This window comes from Phyllopteryx taeniolatus, chromosome 19, assembly GCF_024500385.1.
Source record: "Phyllopteryx taeniolatus isolate TA_2022b chromosome 19, UOR_Ptae_1.2, whole genome shotgun sequence".
NCBI lineage: Eukaryota > Metazoa > Chordata > Actinopteri > Syngnathiformes > Syngnathidae > Phyllopteryx > Phyllopteryx taeniolatus.
In genome coordinates this window covers 13,210,037-13,229,510 of record NC_084520.1, presented here as the reverse complement: position 1 = coordinate 13,229,510, position 19,474 = coordinate 13,210,037, and the positions used below count along the sequence as shown (strand labels likewise).

The following is a 19,474-nucleotide window of genomic DNA, read 5'->3' as shown; positions in this document are numbered from 1 at the left end:
TAAGAGTTGTGAAATTTATTTTCTTAATTAGTGGCAAGAAAATTTATTCAGGAACTGTTAAATATATTTTGAACAAAAATGAACTGAATATTGTTTTAATGTTTGAAAAACTATTGAAATGAAAAGAATCCGCCTAAGAAAAAAAATTGTATTCTACAAAAAATATCTTACAGGAATAATTCACTTGTTAGAGAAGTAAAACCCAGTATTTGCATAAACACACACAGTGGATATAAAGTCTACACACGCACACATTCAAATGCAAAGTTTTTCTGATGCTAAAAATAAATTAATAAATAATTATAATATTATCTCATTCCACAAGAAGAGTGGGCCTAACCAGGTGTTTTGCCACCAGGCGCGTTACTATGCAGGACAGTCCTTCACCAGCCAGGTAGGGCAACAGCAAAAAAAAATAAAAATAAAAACAATAATAAAAATAATAATTTATTTTTTTATTGATTTTATTGCAGCCCAACTTTATTAATACATTAAAATTTACAGAGGCATGCTGATGCTCTTTCACACATCCTCTTCTTGCTTCCTTAGTAGCTCTGGGGGAAAAACAGGTCATTAAAAACAGGAACAGAATAATATTGCACTACAGTATTTGATGGGTTAAAATAACCAAGAAAGAAGAATATAAAGCAGTGCCATTAAAAAAAACGAAAAAACAAAAAGTTTTCTTGATATAACTTATTCTTTTTGCATTCTGTAAAAAAGGAATAATCATTAATAAATCCAATGGCAATCTTGACTTTATACTGAACCTAGGGCTGGATAATTTCCAGCAAGTTTAAGCAAAACAGGATACAAAAATACATAAACCCCGACAAAGTCCTATTCAAACTGTTAAATGAAAAGAGCCCCTCTTGCTTCAAATAGGTCAAGAAATCATCAGTTCATGTGATGAAGGAATGTAGCGCTTGCAGGGCCACGGTCTCAATAACTAGAACGATGCACATTTGATTGTGCTGCAGTAATCAGATGGATTAAAATAAGTAAAAAAGAAATTTGTTTTGTTGTTTTTATTATATTTGTTTAATGGAGCATGGTTTTCCCCAGGTAGAACCCGTTTTACCTTCTCTCAGTCTCTGCACTTCTTCAGTTTGCATTTTAAGCTGCCGTTCCAGCACACTGCATTTAGCACAACCTGTAAAAAAAGGAAACAACATCCATCAATTCAATGACAAATTTTGACTTTATACTCTACCTACGTCGGCCTGCAAAAGGGCCGGATAATTTCAAGTAAATGTCATTGCAACAGATTTTATTTTAAGATGGGAGTTTATTCCTCGTCCTCTTTCCTACCAAACTTATGGAAATGTTAACACAAATGCCCCCATCGAGCCAAAATTCCAAGTCCCTTTCAAAATGTTCAATAAAATGAGCCCTTCACCTTTCGATCAAGAGCCTAAAATCTTTTGTGCATGTAATGGAATGTAGCACATGGTCTCAATAACTCCCCAGTGTGCTATGCACATTTGATTGAGCTGCAGTATTTGATGGATTAAAATAAATAAATAAATAAATGTAAGGCCATGGTGTTATACATTTATTATTTTTTTTTTTGAATGGAGCATGGTTTTCCAGATATAACCAGTCTTACCTTCTTTCAGTCTATGCAGTTCTTCAGTTTGGATTTTAAGCTGCTGTTCCAGCACACTGCATTTAGCACAACCTGTAAAAAAAAAAAAGAATAGACATCCATAAATTCAATGGCAAATCTTGACTTTATACTGTACCTACGTAGGTCTGGATAATTGGGGCATGGTCTCAATAACCCTGCAGTAAGCACTGTGCAATGTACAATAGGAATAGTAAAGATGTTTAACTGTACTTGCATGAAATCTGGTTGCTTTAGTCAGGATTACACTCAAACGTATTTTACCCAACCATATTAAGATCCCTTCACCTTCAGTTTTGGACATTCCTGGTTTATTCCCATTGGTTCCCACGGAAAGATTTCAATTTTGTAAATTCCCAGAAATTCACAACCCTTTTAAACCAACCTGGACTTATAGCCAGTTGAGTTCTCTGACTCATCACAGGCAGTTTTAGTCTTTTTGTTCTTGTGACAGCATCACCAGCCCTTGAGGACACTGTAGCATCTGAAGACAAGACAAACTATTAGAAGCAAATAAAAAGCCGTAAAATGACATGACGGGGTCAGCAAGTCCCACAAATGCCAAGGTCATTAAACTTGGCAGACCCCTGGAGCGTGTATTTAGGACTATGTCAATCAATTCCAACCAACCGTCTTTTGAGGTTTTAGCCGTGGGTGCTCGCTGACATTGCGTAGCCTGTGTCAAGCTTTTGATGGTGCTTGTTGCATCCGCAGAAGGCGCTGGTGCCACAACATGACTGCATGACGTGGGGACACCTGAAAGAACACAGAGAGCAGCCACTCGGTCATTAACGTAGCCGTCTAACTATACAGGGGGTGAATCTTTTTCCCCACTGTTACCAGTTTTGGTCTTCTTCTTGGCTATAAATTGCCCATCTCTACTTAAGTCACGCTTCCTTGCTTGGGGGATGTTGACCACAGCATTAGACGCTAAGGAGACAAAGTTACATTTTGTTTTTTTAATTTAAGAAGTCATTCATTTTAAACCTGACCAAGCGGACAAGCCTTTGAATTATCAATGTAACCACACTACTCAAAATAAGGTTAGTGTATTTGACTTTCGGGTGACATTTCAGGATGAACCTAAAGTGCACTAGATGCTTTACAGGTTAACTTAATCTTCTCTAAACCTTTGAATGTACATGTCCAACGGTTTGTTTCAGTACTTTTTTCAACTTGCTCTTTCTAAAAAGGAGCTGAATGGCAAAAGTCAAAACTCTTTTTCCTCTATCAACCCAATAGATTTCCTGGTTCAATTGGAATTTATATTTAAACAGTCCTCCAAATCATGGTCTTCACATTTTGACCTCATGAGCTAAGAAGATCCTAATGAGAGAACAAACAGGATGCTCTCAGACGAAAGTGGCCACAGATACAGGGAGACTGGAAGAGTCACAGAAAGGTAGACTAGTGGACATGCTTGGAAATTTTAATGGATTAAACACCTGAAGTTGAATTTTGCCATTCAGCTACTTGTTGGAGAACAGTTTTGCAAAAAGTACTGAAACACTGAAGAACTGGACATATGCACTCAAAAGTTTAGAGAATCCCAAATTAAATTTACCAGGAAATTTCACCTCAAAGATGTATACTGTATGTCGATGTTTTTTTTATAAAATATTCTTTGAGTGTCTCTGGTGCACAGTGTATAACACAACATCTTCATACTTACGTTTTTTATCAGCACTTGAGGAAGCCAGCGTGCTGCTCCTCGTCAATGGCGGTCTGAGATGCGGGAGGCTTGACGGTCTTCCACTGAGCAGTGGCCTCCCCACTCCAGACTTTGGCAGCCTCGATACTTGCGTCAATGCAGTGTGAAGACATAAAACTATCGGCACACAACTATGAGAATTCACTCTACTTACCTGTGGTGGTTGCTCGCAGGTTGGATGAACTGGACACTGCTGAACTCTTAAATGGACAAAAAAAAAAAAAATACAAGTCATTTTTCAATTGGAGTCTTCAAATGTGCAGAGGTAGTTTTAGTGACTAAGTTTTTTTTTTTTTTTTTTAAGCAGAGGTGGGGGAACCCAGTCACATGACTTGAGTGACTCGCACATTTTAGGGCTTGGGAGTTGCTGGGCTAAAACTCATGAAGCACTTGACTAACTTGATATTGTTGGGACTCAACTTAATTTACTGTAGACTTGAAACACACAGCTTGACAAGCCTGTTTCCATTTGAACATCTTTTTAAAAATAGTGTGCCATTTTGTTTTATTTTTGAAAGTTATTGTTAGTGTAACATGCACGAACTTAACCCGCCAGTATGCTATGAAGTGGAGTGCAAGAGGCAACCTCATCAAGTATCATGGAAGAACGAAGCAAAAAACTTGCAGGGTTTGCAGCTCAAAGATGAGACAACAATGACGTCCGTCACTAAAAAACTGCCAAAGTTTTGATAGTGTAGCGACGTTAACTTCACAGTTTAGCTAACAGATAGCTGCTCAAACATTAAATAAGCTTCATGTCAGTTATGAGTTTATGAAGTCTAAAGAAATAGACAATACAGAGACTGGTTGGGGACCATAAAAAAAAATGTAAACTTGAATTGTGAATGTGTACTTAACGCAAGTAACGAATAGATACTGAGTGCAAAGCAGCTCGTACGAATGAATAAACGCTATACTGTGGCTGAGCAACAGAGATTTTTGCTTTCACAGTAATTTGCTTATGACATGCATATACCTGTGTACAAAGTATATATGCGACTTACTCCACCTCTGCTTATTAGACGAACAATCTTACCAGTCCTTTTATTTACCTCCTGAAGTGTGCTAGTCAAAATTTGTCTCGACAAGGGGAGACCCGATGCCGGCACCTCGCCCCGTCCTGGAAGCAACGTTGTCGGCTTGAACTTCATCAGCAGTGATGGAGCTTTCGACGAAGGCGGCAGCGATTTTACAGCAGGTTGAGACAAGGATATCTTTCGACCAGAGGTGATCTTTGGTGGTACATGGGGCTGCATCTGAACTTCTGGCTTACTGGCAGCATCCCCATACAGTCTTTCCTGAGCCGCCAGCAATTTGCTCTCATCCGGCCTGGCGGCGTAGGGGACCATTTTACCGCAAGTCAATGGCGTTGAAGAACATAAATTCTCATGCGTGAAATCGATAATGTCATCTAAATAAAAAGCTTTGCTGTTGTCATCTGGATCGACGCTTTGGTCAAAAGTCTGTGATTGCGAATTATCCTTCGTCTCACATTGACCAGGCCTGGATGCTGCCGCTTTGCAGAGACTGGCCTCAAACTTGCCTTGAAGGTGCTCAACCACCTTGGCATCAGCGTTGGCATCTGTGCTGCTGGGCTCTGTCGGAGGTTTATTGTTAGGGTGGCTGTCACTTGAACTGCTTATAGACATGGTTCTCATGCCATTTGCATCAAAAGTGCTGTGGTGACCGTCACTTGAGCGGCTTTCAGACATGCTTATTGTGCCATTGGCCATAGGTGGTTTAGCGTCGAAGGTGTTTCGGTGAATGTCACCGGAACTGCTATCAAACAAGGTTATTGTGCCATTGGACTCAGGAGGTTTAGCGTCAAAGGTGTTTTGGTGACTAGAACGGCTTTCTGACATGACTAATGTGCCACTGGACAGAGAGGGAGGGTTAGAATCCAAGTTGTTGCAGCGACTGTTACTGGAGCTACTCTCTGGCATGGTTATTGTGCCATTTGTCTGAGAGGGGGGATTAGAATCTAAGGTGTTGTGGTGACTGTCATTTGAAGTGCCTTGGGACAAGGTTATTTTGTTGCTGGATTGAAGAAGTTTGGCATCGAATGTATTATGGTGACTGTCATTAGAGCCATTTTCTGCCATGGTCACAATGCTATTGGACTGAGAGGCAGGATTTTTATCGAAGGTATTGTGATGACAATCTGTAGAACTGCTTTCAGACATTGCTGCTGTTTCTTTGGACGGAGAGGGAAGTTTAGCTTCAAAAGTTCTGCGGTGACAGTCACTAGAACTGCTTTCCAACATCTTTCCGTCATCATTTTGAGGGCAGGTTATCTGGGATGGATATGAAGGCTTGGAAGTTTTGTTGGTCGCTTCATCAAGATTCAAAGTTTCTACACGTTCTAAATTAGAGTCAACGGTTGCTTTCTGTGAACTGTTGTTCAATTGCATGTCAGAAGCAGTTAAGTTAATAGTAAAGTTTATACTCTGCTGAGTTATGGAATCGAATGAGCATTCAGTAATGTCCGGTAAGCACTCATTATCCAACCAAAACATAGAAGCATTTGTATCCAAGTTGCGAGGTTGGCTGACGCTTGCTTTGTTTTCCTCCATCCTTGGCGTCAGAGTGGGGTTGTTCGGGATTTCCACTACCCTAGCAGACTTTCTAACCAATGTCCTTTCAGTCAGAGGCGTTTTTGGCATGGTTTTAAGTAGAGATAAATCATTCTTAGTCTGATCCGTGTCAAAATCATGTGTGACATCAATGAGAGTAATATCTGGGAAGTATTCCTCATACAAATACTGCCTATTAGCTTGTACCGTTGCTCTGGGGGGTATGTTTTCTCTCATTTCCACCTCCTGATTTTCCACAACAGATGAAGAACACCCTGGTACCAAATCAGCCATAGTTAATCGCTTTCTGTTGGTTATGACAACTAGGCTGGAATTACCCAAACAGGACTGCTCTAATGGCAGATACTTATTTTCAAGGTGTCTGCAGCCTGTGGATGAAAAAGCATTGCTTGAATTAGACAGTTTTTCCATCACATTGCATAATCAATTCACTGTTATTATCCATTTTCTTTGATGGAACTGGGTGTACACAACTGTCATTTTGGATAAAATTCAACAATAATCCCTTGTCAGAGGAAAATTTTGTTTATAATACATAGTACACCCTCCATCCATCCATTTTCTGAGCCGCTTCTCCTCACTAGGGTCGCGGGCGTGCTGGAGCCTATCCCAGCTGTCATCGGGCAGGAGGCTGGGTACACCCTGAACTGGTTGCCAGCCAATCGCAGGGCACATACAAACAACCAACCATTCGCGGTCACAGTCATGCCTACGGGCAATTTAGAGTCTCCAATTAATGCATGTTTTTAGAAAGTGGAAACCCATGAATTATAAATTCTTTACACAGGGTGAAATATTTCAAGAATTTATTTCTTGCAAGGTGATGATTGTAACAATATTTTTTGGTTCCGTGTTGACATGGCATGTTAAAGTGGAATGTATATATATATACACTGTACTTGCATAAGCCCCCCAAAAACTTCAAACAGTACAATGATGATGAAAGGCATCAACTGTAGCGTAACGTCTGCCGTCCCCATTTTTTTTTTCAGTTGCTAACACACAGCAGCTTCGTAATGTCAGTTGACGAAGTAACAACTTACCCGAGACAATTCAGACTGGTCTCCGCTCCGTCTCGTTGCCTTTATCAAAACTGCAAAACGAACAAACGCGCGCCGCTCGAGTTGGCCATGACACAAGAAGGTCGCCGCGCCATGTTGTTTACTTACCAAATATGCTAACAGTAACAGGGATGTGCCGGTCCAGTTTTAAATGACAGTCGAGAAGATTCCAACCAATCACATTTGCGGATATCTTCTTTGTGTATTTCAACAATATGCCCACACCGCCCTCCACTGCCTTGATGGCGAAACTGCACAACTTGTTTGCAAAAGTGACACTCAAAAGATTTAGTGTCCATGCATTGCCGTTTTATGGGAACGCCGACCTCCACAACATGGCTGACCATGACGCTCGCAGATGACATTGTGATCTGCAGTGAAAGCAGGGAGCAGGTGGAGGAACAGTTAGAAAGATGGAGGCATGCACTGGAAAGCAGAGGAATGACGATTAGCCCAAAAAAGAGAATATATGTGCATGAATGAGAGGGGTGGTGGGGGAAGAGTGAGGCTACAGGGAGAAGAGATAGCAAGGGTTGAGGACTGGCTTACATGGAAAAGGATGACGCGCTGTGGCGACCCCTAATTGGACAAGCCGAAAAAGGGGGGGGAGAATAAATATAAACCTAACCTTAACCCATGATGACCAACGTTAAAATACAGTAGCGTAGTCAGTCCAAGTGTTCAAAAACAAGGCGCAGGTTTTATTCCTAAAAAGTAATTTTAATACACAGTTGTAACATTAAACCATGCGTAAATATAGAAGAAAAAAAAACTGCACTGATTAAAATCAAATGTATTGCACATAAACCAAAACTGTACCTAAATGTTTAAAAAAAACATTCCGCAACAATTAAATGCTAATGTATTTTGCTTATTACACAACTGAATTGTACTTGAGCACTAAACTTTTTTTTTTTTTTTTTAAAGTTGAAAACAAAATGCAGTTTTGAACATTTAATTGGGATTCTTTTACATACTAGGAGCCTGCAGCGTACTACTTTTTTGCGAACCAGTGCTCTATTGCTGTCGTTTTATACATAATTGTTGTCCATGCGACCCTCAAAATACACTGACGCATTTAAAATTGGGGGGGGTGGGGAGAGAGAAAAAAAAAAAAAAAAATTAAAAAAAATCAGCTCCACCCCACATGCTCTGCCCACAAAGTACCAATTGTCCAGCCCCTCCCTCTCCTACCTTTCACATCAAAGTTAAGCCACTGCTGTGGATGGCAAGTCAACCAAAAGACCAAGAATTCCGGTACATACATTTCAAATTCGTTATTCCGAATAGTTTTATTGAACCTTTAAGAAACAGAGTGAAGGACGGCAGGCTGTTGGGTTAAAGCATAAACTCCAGCATCACTCGCAGCTGCTTTTGGGACTTGGCCGCCTTCTGATGACCCTCATCCTTTGTTGCACGAGCCTCGACCGACGCAAAGTCTGGGTTCGCGGCCTGGCAAGTGTCCTCTACAAATGATAAACAACACAAATAAGGATTTCATGTTGAGAACCGTGTTTTTTTAAAAAAAATCAAAGATAGATTTCATGTTGAGAACCGTGTTTTTTTTTTTTTAAATTCAAATAAAGATTTCATGTTGAGAATCTTGTTTTTTTTTATTTTTTTTATTATATTTGATCAGAACAGTGAAAGGACTACATTATACAGTACTGCAATGAATTGTTGGATAACATTGCACATCAATGAATTACATTTAACCTTTTCTGATTTTTATTTTTTGTACCTTGACCGTTGCCGTTAAGTTTGACCCTTTGCCTCTTTCGCTTTTTACCCTGAAACACAGACACAAACGATTCAGTTACCAGCATACCAACAGAGTTGCTACAAGCACTCACACACTGCACTTACAGAGAAGCACATAGTTATTTAAAATATTTTAAAAAGTGCTCATTTAACTCCTGCACTTAAGTACACAATCTGAAATGTACGTAACTCCTAAAGTAAAAACAACATTTACTGTCAATTATAACTGTCTTGATAACATGGATAATGTTGACGCCATCCCATGTTTACCTGCCTTAAAAGTCCAAGATCTCAATCAATTAAAATCTCAACTGCATTTGACTATTTTTTTGTCATCATGTCATTATCAAAATTTGGAAAAAAAAGCAACAATGCTATTTTGATTTTTTTGAAGTAATGAGTAGAAATGTGTTGAAATACAGTAAAAAGCGTTGTGAGACAAAATACTCAAGTACAGGTACCTGGGGTGGGGGGGAATCTACTTTGGCACAGTAACAAAGTATTTGTACTCTGCAAGTAACAGTCGACAGAATTGGCCTGAGTATCGCCATGTAGACTTACATAATTTTCAGTGCAGGACCAATCGGGATGCTGCTGGGTGTGGAGGAGTTTTGCAGCATCGGCAAGCTCAAAGTACCTTCTCTGCTCTGTTTTTGGCAATGACTTCCACTGTGGACACATGACAACACTCAGTGACGCCCACCGCGTGTATTACCGCAAAAGCACCAAATGTGCTTGGGAGTTGGCTTGTGTGGCACGCTCACCATCTGTCCAACCACTTTGTTGACATCAGCGCTGTTTCGAATGTTGAACACAGCGACAACCCTGGGCCTCTGCTCCTGCCGGAACAGCATGAAGGCGTTTAGCGGCTTCTTGATGTACTTTTCACTTTTCTTTTCATCTCGTTGGTTCTCACCTTTCCCGTTCCTACAGGAACAACACATTTGAACATAAACAATATGACATCAGAAGAAAATGCTGCTTCTTGACATAACTATGAACACACTAATGCCCTTGCTTATTCGCAGTTCGCTATTAGTTATTTTTGAACCTATTCGCCCTTATTTTCTTTCTACAATGCTCTAAGAAGCCACACGATGGCACCAAAGCCATGTCTAAATAAGAATTGGTCCCAAGGAAGTACATCTCGACTTGCAGGAGCTAAGATTAGCCTGGGTTGTAAAATGGATGTGAAGAGTTTTTGCCACATTTACATATACGATTGCAGGTGCATTTAAAAAAAAAAAAAAAAAAAGAAATTTCATACCATCTGTGTTTTGTATGACAAAGTCCTTAAATCCTTCAATTTACCATTTGAACCATCAATATAGGGAATTATCAAAAATTCTGAAGGGCGTCAATTACGTATGGTTCTTCCCATTATAACGGGAGATTACTGGATGACACACTTCAAATGAAAACAGGAAAAAAAAAAAAAAAAAAAAAAAAGGGACGTACTTTGATCTGGATGGGTTTGGTGATGGCGCCGCAACACAAGGAAACTGATTTCTTTGTGGCACATCATTTTTCCTGTTTTGACAAGAGTCACATTCGTCACACGGCTAATAATAGGTAAAACAATGAAGTATATGACGCAGAAAGCGGCTTCGTAGTTTGACGTGTCTTTTCATTTACAGGTGTCCAATTGTAGTCAAGTTCACACCCTCAGGTTGCATCATCATCGCTGGCTCTTCATACTGGAATCAAACATGGATGCAGAATTGAGTATGGTCTTAATTACGTGAGACTGGCCCATACAGCACTCACATGCAGTTTATCCATCCATCCATTTTCTACCGCTTATCCGTGGTCGGGTCGCGGGGGCAGTAGCTTTAGCAGGGACGCCCAGACTTCCCTCGCCCCAGCCACTTCATCCAGCTCTTCCGGTGGGATCCCGAGGCGTTCCGAGGCCAGCCGAAAGACGTAGAAGACGTAGTCTCTCCAGCGTGTCCTGGATCGTCCCCGGGGTCTCCTCCCGGTGGGACGTGCCCGGAACACCTCACCGGGGAGGCGTCCGGGAGGCATCCGAAGCAGATGCCCCAGCCACCTCATCTGGCTCCTCTCGATGTGGAGGAGCAGCGGCTCTACTCTGAGATCCTCCCGGATGACCGAGCTTCTCACCCCATCTCTAAGGGAGAGCCCGGACACCCTGCGGAGGAAACTCATTTCGGCCGCTTGTATCCGGGATCTCGTTCTTTCGGTCACTACCCACAGCTCGTGACCATAGGTGAGGGTAGGAACGTAGATCGACCGGTAAATCGAGCGCTTCGCCTTTCGGCTTAGCTCCTTCTTTACCCCAACGGATCGATACAAAGTCCGCATCACTGCAGACGCTGCACCGATCCGCCTGTCGATCTCCCGTTCCATTCTTCCCTCACTCGTGAACAAGAACCCAAGATACTTGAACTCCTCCACTTGGGGCAGGATCTCATCCCAGACCCGGAGAGGGCACGCCACCCTTTTCCGACTGAGGACCACCGTCTCAGATTTGGAGGTGCTGATTCTCATCCCAGCCGCTTCACACTTGGCTGCGAACCGCTCCAGTGAGAGTTGGAGGTCACGGCTTGATGAAGCCAACAGAACCACATCATCTGCAAAAAGCAGAGACGCAATACTGAGGCCACCGAACCGGACCCCCTCTACGCCTCGGCTGCGCCTTGAGATTCTGTCCATAAAAGTTATGAACCGAAGGGCAAAATGGCAGCCTTGGCGGAGTCCAACCGTCACCGGAAATGGCAGTAAGTCGGACACATGCAGTTTACAGCAGAGCCGAATCAAGATGAATGTATCAGGCACTTCAAATTTGTACTTCAGTTAATGATGCTCGAATATAAAGTGCAAGATTTTAGGGTGGCACAATATTTGTATGGAACAAACAATACAGCATTTGTGGTAATAACTTTCCTTTGATAGCCTGTCGACCAATCCATGGTGTACACCCCTCCCCCACACCTCTTGCCCAAAGTCAACTGGAATAGGCCCAAACTGAGGACAAGTATTATAGAAAACAGATGGATGTGGTCATAATTTAAAAAATAAATAAATTTAACTAAATGTAATTTTAGGATTGCAACCGGCGCCTTAACAATATTGTGTGCCCTTCTGTCAGTTACAGCCTCAGGGCCAAGGGGGTTCACAGCTTATCTTTTCCTCCTGTTGTAACTTTTGTAGGGGAGAAAAAAAAAAAAAAAAGTCTTACGAAACAAGAAAAAAACCGATTAAAATTTGGATTACTGTACTTTGTATGAACAAAATTCTTACAATATAACAGTAAAATTTGATACAGCGCCGATTTATACTACCTTCACCTATGTAGAATTATGGTATTTCTTATTTACCTTAAGATAAAGTCCTTATCAGTTACCACATTTCAATAAATTATAATCTCATTAAGATTCAAGGCAAAACAAAATGCATGATGCAAATGTAATGCTCTTCCTCAAAAATTGTTTGGAAAGAAGAAATATTTTGGCAGATAAAAAGCAAGCTTATTTTGATATTTCACCTTGGTTGGATTTCAGCCTTTGCAATGCGGCGTTAACATGATTTAGATGTCACTGGGCGGACAGACGCGATCCAGGGCTTGAACAAATTGAAATTGCTCTTACGTACATCGCCTGTCCCTCTTTGAATATTTATCTTCTCTTCATAATTGTTCTTTAAATCCTTTTACATTCCTTGTATAAGAGGATGGGGACGAGCAAGGTCGGAATTCCATTGCTCAGTGTTTTTTTGTTTTGTTTTTTTTTTAAACTGTGCACATGACAAACATCTTGACTATTGAATGTGGTGATGTCAGACCACACAAAACGATTTCAGCCTAATTGCAATATGAGCAAACACTGACCAAGTGTGTGTTTACTTACCAGGTGAGCATGAAAGGGACTGGCAGACCATTCATAGGGGAGACTCTGAGGCAGAAGAGCAGAGCCAACAGACCATTCTTAATTTCGCTCTCATTTCTCAGAGCTATCATTTCATCAACATCTTGACCCACCAGGCCATGACTGTAAGGCATCATGAAACCAGGACTGCACGGTGGCTCTAAAGCGGGAGCAATTGCCATCATCGGAGCTGGAACCTCCAGCATCTTCCCGACGGGGAACCACACACCCGAGCCGTCCACCTCGCCCTCTACGGTCCGAAGCTCTGTGTAGATGCCGTCGCCTGCGGGGTCGCGCAGTGAAGGGAGACTTTGAGATGATGGGAGGTCGATGATGGGTGTGTCGCCCATCATGTCCTGATCGCAAAGAATGCCCAGCTGGTCTGAGAGCTCATCTCGATCCATTGGACAGCACAGATGTTCAATAACGGAAGCCTGCTGTCAGAGACCTAGTCAGCACAGCATGATTATTAAGGAAAAACATATCTTCGTGGCAGCAAGAGTTGGGAGCAAATGTACAGGATGCCTACAAAGTCTCCCGATTCATCATTAGTGAGCCTATTTTAGCTGACGTTGGGCGAGAGACACCCTGGATTGGTTGCCAGCCAATCGCAGGGCACAAACACTGGAGATGTGCAGTTTATTTAAGTAAACAAACACATCCTGAACCACCAACTGCAACATTATAAAGTCATATCTATCAATAACTGCAACATTTTTTAAAAATAATTCTACAAACAGGAAGTAGCTTTTCCCAAAATTATGTTTGCACTCACCGACAGAAGTTTTGCTGTTAATAAGCCGTATCTTGAAGACTTGAGGACTTAAGCACCAGCACATGCTGAAGCCAACCCACCTGCTAAGTGTCTTTCATCCCTTTGGTCTCTTTGCGACATCATCAACTTGCCTTACAGTCACCATGGCAACAACAACAACAAGTTTTCTGTTAAGTCTGGTTTTTTTAAGGGCACTTTTAACTCCTAAATTATTGGCCCGTTATCTCTAAAAGATGAAAGGTACGATCGTGGAGAGGAAGGAATAACGAGGCAATGGTGTCACAGTCTGACAATCGTCGCATTTACTAAACGTCGACTTATATTGCTTTGATGTCGCAGCCTGTAAGGCACAGTTGCATATTATCAGACATTGTTGACAGTATTTTTTTGTCTTGGGTTGGCTGCAAAAAGCTACAGTATATAGCCCCCCCCCCCCCAAAAAAAAAGAATTCAATTAGGTGCAGATCTATTTAGAGTCAATATGAAACCCCAAAGAAGGTTGTTACATTTCTAACACGAGAGTACATTTATAATTTCTAGGTGCTCAAAAAGTAACTTAAAAGCATCACATGTTTCAGTGTTTCAGTTGAGAAAGAGGACTAGGAAAAAAAAAAAGGTTGCTTTGGACTTAAGTTTATTACAAAATTTTAACAATAGAGTAATTACATTCCTCTTGACATCTTTCATAATATATGCAGAATATTCACAAAAATGTAAAATGTGTCTCAGTTCTTGGTGGCCTTCTTCAATTTGGTCTTGAGCTCTGACATGAATGGATTTCCAAATCTAAATAGAACATAAGAAATGGAAATATAATGCACTGCTTTTTAGCCTTGAAGAAAATGAGAGTTAACTTTCTATTTACCCTGTTTGTCTTGGTGGCATCCATTTTGGTTTATGTGGCACATCAGCTTGTTTGGTCGCATCGGCCTTCGGCACCGGTTTGGGCTCAGCTTCCCGCTGGTATTAAACGGTCACGGAGTATAAACCAAACAATAAACATTTTAAACCTGAAACCAGGCTCCCAATACTGTGGCTGACCAGCACTTACCATCTTTGGTAACTTTTTCATAACAGGAAACCCTGACCCAAGCCCTTAAACCACCAACAACATGTGACATTATTGACATACGACAAACTTTTGTATTACACTGTACATTGTACGAAACCTACCAGGTAGTTTGATTCCAAATCCCAAGCCTCCCAATACATGCACATCTGCAGAGATTTTGGATGTCGGCGGGGGAGGAGGGCATACAGGATCCATTGAGGGCCTCATGAGAAGGGAGCGGCGATCTTTTGGTGGCCTCACGTGAGGGTTTTTCACAGCCATTCTTGACCTTTGCGGCGCAAAGTTCAATGCAAAGCTGTTCGCCTGCAATGACATAAAAAAGAAAAAAAGACAACCACAGGTGTTATGACTGATTTTAGATGTCTAAATGCAGTTTTAGTTAACATTTGAATAAAAGGTAACAGGTTTTTTAAAATGTTTTTTAACAGGTTAAAATGTTGATAGTTTATGTTTACAATAACTAGTTAAGAGTACCATTTATTCACCTTATTCTTTATTTTCATCCTGTAAAATACAGTTTGTATCGTTTTCATTGTGAAGTCAACTATTGAACAAAACCAAAAGGAGCATCTCGAGTTTTTGTTTCTTTGACAATGTTGTGGATGTCAAGGGAAGTAATTGCAGACAGTGGCGATTTGTGGTATATGCAATACGTGTGGCCGCACAGGTTGGCAACTAGACCCCTCCCCCCCCAAAAATACTACTTGAAATTGTTTTATTGGCATCATGACACGCAAATCATTGCCGTTTGTTTGGGAATTTTGAGCCTTTACCAATTAACGCAGAAGTTAGAGGTAAATCCATAAGGAAGTATGATCTCTGTTCTTTGACGATCTCTCTATTCGGGGGAGGGGCAAAGGTTAGCTCGCTGGTAGAAAGTGTCTGTCATGGCCCGTTTACTTGCTTTGTCAAGTGGTTAATTAAAAAACAATTATTGCTTGATAATCGATGATTGCAAGTTGTGATTTTATCTCCATTGTTTAGGTTCAAACTGACATTACACCAAAGTAAGGGGTAAGTTAGTATTCTGAGAAAAAACATTTTAGGGTCTCGCACAGCATGCCATTCAAGCTAGGACCGCCACTGATTAGAGAACCATTAATGATGAAGGAGGGAATCATACCTGAATGTCAACCTCACATTTTGTCTCCTCCACCTTGTCCAATGATTGAGAAATCTTTAAGGTTTCACCAGAACACCTCGCTAGCTTCTTTAGTGACACCTCAGAGCCACTGCTACGCAACTCGGAATCTGTCTTTAAGCTTGCCGATGCGTTACTCTCCAGAAGCTTTTGAACGTTGGCTTGCTCAACCGCAAAAGCAGCACTGGCTGCTGTCAATTCTGCGGCGCAAGGGGATGCCTGGGATTCGCCAAAGGACTGATCCAAGAGGTCCCACGATATTTCGATGAAGCTTTCTGTGTCGGACCTTATTTGTTGTTCCCTCTTTTCGAAAGACAGATTCTCATAAGATACCTCATCTTGTTTGGAGTCAAAGTTGTCCTCTGATGAAGGAGTCTGTATCCCCAAGGCGAGGGGAATTTCCGTAATCACATCTTGATGGTGACCGACTGAGCAGAGTGCGGTTTCCTTGGTGTTACAGGTCGTAGGTGTCGTGAGATCGACAGTGGTTGCTGTGTCTCTTAACACATCATTGACCTTCTTCACAGCTTCATCAGTTGAATCTTTTGTGACCTCTTCCCCTAACCTATGGTCTTGTTCTTCCGCATCGTTTCTTGCATTTCCTACGGCGGACTTTTCAGGCGCCGTCCCAACCGATGATCCATCGAGGTCGCCTCCCGCATTGACTGCATCAATCATCCACTCTTTGTTCATATCGAGGAGTTTATCATAAGAGAATCCACCCGTTTCGCTCCCAGTCTCACTATTATCTCCTGCTGCATCGTGCAACTTTTGAGCTTGTTCCAGTTCAACCACTTCAATCCCCTCTTGAAGGTCTTCAATGTTGTCGCCTGTTAGGCCACCACAAGGTGCATCCAATTCCTGCTCTGAGAGTTTGACTCTCATCTTCGAACTCGCACACGTAGCCTTCATTTCGTCGGCAAGAATCAAGTTGTGTTTGGCACGGCTGCTGTTTTGAAGGCTCTCCTGCTCTTTGTTCTCCACCTCTTCTTGTAAATGTCTGTGGGTCTGTATTTCCTTGAAATCCTCACCTTCCACGAACCCTTGTGTTGTATTTCCATCTGGAAAAGCCTCATTGTTGTGTTCAGGAAGTGGCTCCTCACATGTTGGTGTATGTAGCTGCCGTGACACATCACATACATTCAAGGGCATATTTTTAAAGTCTCCGCCGAGTTCCTGTGCCATCTTGCCCTCAGGTTTTACTGGTACCACAGCGGCTACTTCCTCCTCGCAAGTGTCCCTGCTGCCCGCACTAAAAAGCTCCCCCTCTACTTTCTCCACTTGTTCTGATTGACCCATCATCACATCAAATTGTCCATTGACATTTCTTGCTTTTGTTTCCCTTCCACTGCCATGAACGGCATGTTTTAAGTCAAGTGTAATTGTATCCGTGTGTATCTCGGTTGTATAACTTTGGATGTCTTCTTCTACTGTTACGTCTGTAGTCGGTATTCTGGTGTCTTCCTGTTCTAGTATCTTAGTTGTTGACTGGTTGTCTGCAGACGAGTTATCCTCGTGACCCTCGCCCTCTAATCCTTTAGACTGCGATTCAACTTGGAGCTGATCTTCAGTGTGAAGTTTTATTGCTCTATCAGAGGCTAGTAATAAAAAGTCATCTGTATTTTCCACTTTTTCTTGAGTCTTTGGCCCGCTAGAATTTTTGAGATTCCCTGTAGTCTTCTCTCTTAGATTCAAATGAGCGAAACTACAGAACGCCTCCACAGATTCTTTTGCAGAATTATCCAATTGCTCAGGCGCTTTGTTTTCAGTGTTTTGGGCGTCTTCACCGGCCCAAGCATTTATAGTGGGATTCAGCGGCCACGCAGCCACGTCTGACTTGTCCTTACAGAAGCCTGCAGTGTGACCACCAACACCAGAACGGCTCACAATTGTGGATTCTTGCAGCGGATCATTGTCGAGGATGTTGGAAGGTTCTTGCCTGAGGAATCTGTTGACGGCTCCGGCTACGTAGTACTGACAAACAGGGACACAGAGAGAACAATTTATGACCTTATTCATTGCATATTTTTGAACTTTTTTTTTTTCTCCTGACCAGAACAAAAAAAAAGTCTCATAGCCCTGCCACACAAATATTGCGGCGCGATAACATTTCAAAGTCTACTTGAACAAAAATCAAAGGTAAAGACCCATGATCGGCTTCACTACTGTGCAGAAAACTCGTTAACAACTTGCGGTAAGAGACGATAATTGAATTCATTTGAGAAGTTATGTGCGTCGGCGTGCTGCTGTTTGGGTTAGCAACAGAGTTCATGCTTTTATGTCCATCTATAGAACAATAGCATCTTTGAAATACTTGCATAGCCATTATTATTATGTTACCATTATAGTAGACGTCACACCAAAATGTGTGTAATTGTCTCTATTAATAGGTTTAATCGGTGTTGTCGAACGTACGGCCCGCGGGCCAGAACCGGCCAGTCAGGTCCAATCCGGCCAGTGGGAATAGAGAACACATTCAATGCTATTTTTCAATAACGATTTTTCAATAAAAGTAAAATTAATTAAAAATATATATAATACAAATAAAATAATAACACCCCCCACCCCCACACGACTAAAACTTTTTATGTGCTCTTTCTAAATAGTTTGTAAGGTACAATGAGTAAATAGAGATTGTCAAGATTTCCAGACGGATGCGGAAATTTTATAATTTTTTAAAATTATTTCTAGAGCTTAAGAGTTGTTTATCGTACAAATATAGATCCACTTTGGCAAGTTGCACGTGTAAAGGAAAAAAAACTGACTGCTGAAATTGCAATTGTTAAAAAAAAAAAATTCAGATTGCTTATATGATTTGCAACATTTGAAACGAGATAATCAATACATGTAAATATTTTCCCAAACGTACTTGAAATTATTTACACCAAAACAATGTGAAAACGTTATTTGTAGCTTATAAAGCCCACTTGAGATCAAACTGGGGTGAATTTGACCTGCGAACTAAAATGAGAATGTTTTTCAACAGTGTCCAGGCTTGACGCTGTCAAGTTGACGGTAAGCAACGACGTCAATTGGTGACGCACGTTAAGACACGCGAACACACGCGTGCACGGACAAGGAGAGTGGAAAGGTGCCTTTCAAACGAACCAACAATCAGCAAATCAAAAGGAAAGATTTAGCATCCTAGTAATTGTAAATACCGACAAGTCTATGACATTTCATTCTGGCACTTCCTGTTGTGGCGGAAGTTTTAATTTGAAGGGACCCGAATAGGAAAACGGCTGACTTGATGGTAACCTGCCTGCACACGGAAAACGAACACAACACTTCCAAAAACAAGTTTAAAGATACTTAGCTGGATTGAAAGTGGCAATAACGTAACGAATTGTTTATATCGGTGCATATGTATATATATATTTCTGATTAAATTGTGACGACTTAACCTTTAGGGAGTTAAACTGTCCAACTCTAGCTATACTGGGATTTTTTTGATTTTTTTTTCCCCATCTCTTACCATGCAAGATGTTTGTGCTGGAGTCATAGCAGAATCAAAACTTCAGACCACCATTAAAAAAATAAAATGTCATCTTTTCAACCGACGCCACAGTAATAAAAATCAAAATAAACACACAAGAGAACATCGTGGGCGCTCACCAAAACATTCCACAGCGTCCCCTGAACTCTCGCTGCATCCATAGCCGGAAACTCCAATTTTTAGCCAAACCCAACTTTATTTGATTGTATTTTTTTTTTTAATAAGTCCTAATAAAAGCACAACTTTTCTCGTGGCTGGTGAGAGGCTCGCATCCGCATCTGTTTGTTCTCATGTGCATGGCCCCAGTTCCTCATAATAGAAACCCTTCCGGTTAATGAGGCGCATGATTAAA

General features: G+C 41.3%; 2 protein-coding genes across 4 annotated transcripts; both read right to left on the bottom strand.

The window, feature by feature from the left end:
- Positions 1-440: 440 nt before the first annotated feature.
- On the bottom strand, positions 441-7,169 carry LOC133469693 (uncharacterized). Of its 2 annotated transcripts, XM_061757078.1 has the most exons (11): positions 7,102-7,169; positions 6,976-7,025; positions 4,391-6,300; positions 3,493-3,538; positions 3,300-3,425; positions 2,468-2,557; positions 2,258-2,383; positions 2,013-2,111; positions 1,610-1,681; positions 1,082-1,153; positions 441-554 (listed from the first exon to the last, which is right to left on the bottom strand). In XM_061757078.1, exons 3-11 carry the CDS (start codon positions 6,203-6,205, stop codon positions 523-525), a joined length of 2,478 nt encoding a protein of 825 aa, XP_061613062.1. In that variant the 5' UTR covers positions 6,206-6,300; positions 6,976-7,025; positions 7,102-7,169; the 3' UTR covers positions 441-522. The 2 variants fall into 2 exon arrangements, with proteins under 2 accessions (XP_061613062.1, XP_061613061.1); XM_061757077.1 differs by having other exon boundaries at positions 6,976-7,145.
- Positions 7,170-14,030: 6,861 nt separating this feature from the next.
- si:ch211-136m16.8 (uncharacterized) lies at positions 14,031-19,474 on the bottom strand. 2 transcript variants are annotated; one of them, XM_061757079.1, is made up of 6 exons: positions 19,242-19,474; positions 15,609-17,600; positions 14,587-14,788; positions 14,465-14,508; positions 14,279-14,373; positions 14,031-14,199 (listed from the first exon to the last, which is right to left on the bottom strand). In XM_061757079.1, exons 1-6 carry the CDS (start codon positions 19,281-19,283, stop codon positions 14,139-14,141), a joined length of 2,436 nt encoding a protein of 811 aa, XP_061613063.1. In that variant the 5' UTR covers positions 19,284-19,474; the 3' UTR covers positions 14,031-14,138. The 2 variants fall into 2 exon arrangements, with proteins under 2 accessions (XP_061613063.1, XP_061613064.1); XM_061757080.1 differs by lacking the exon at positions 19,242-19,474 and adding an exon at positions 19,102-19,229.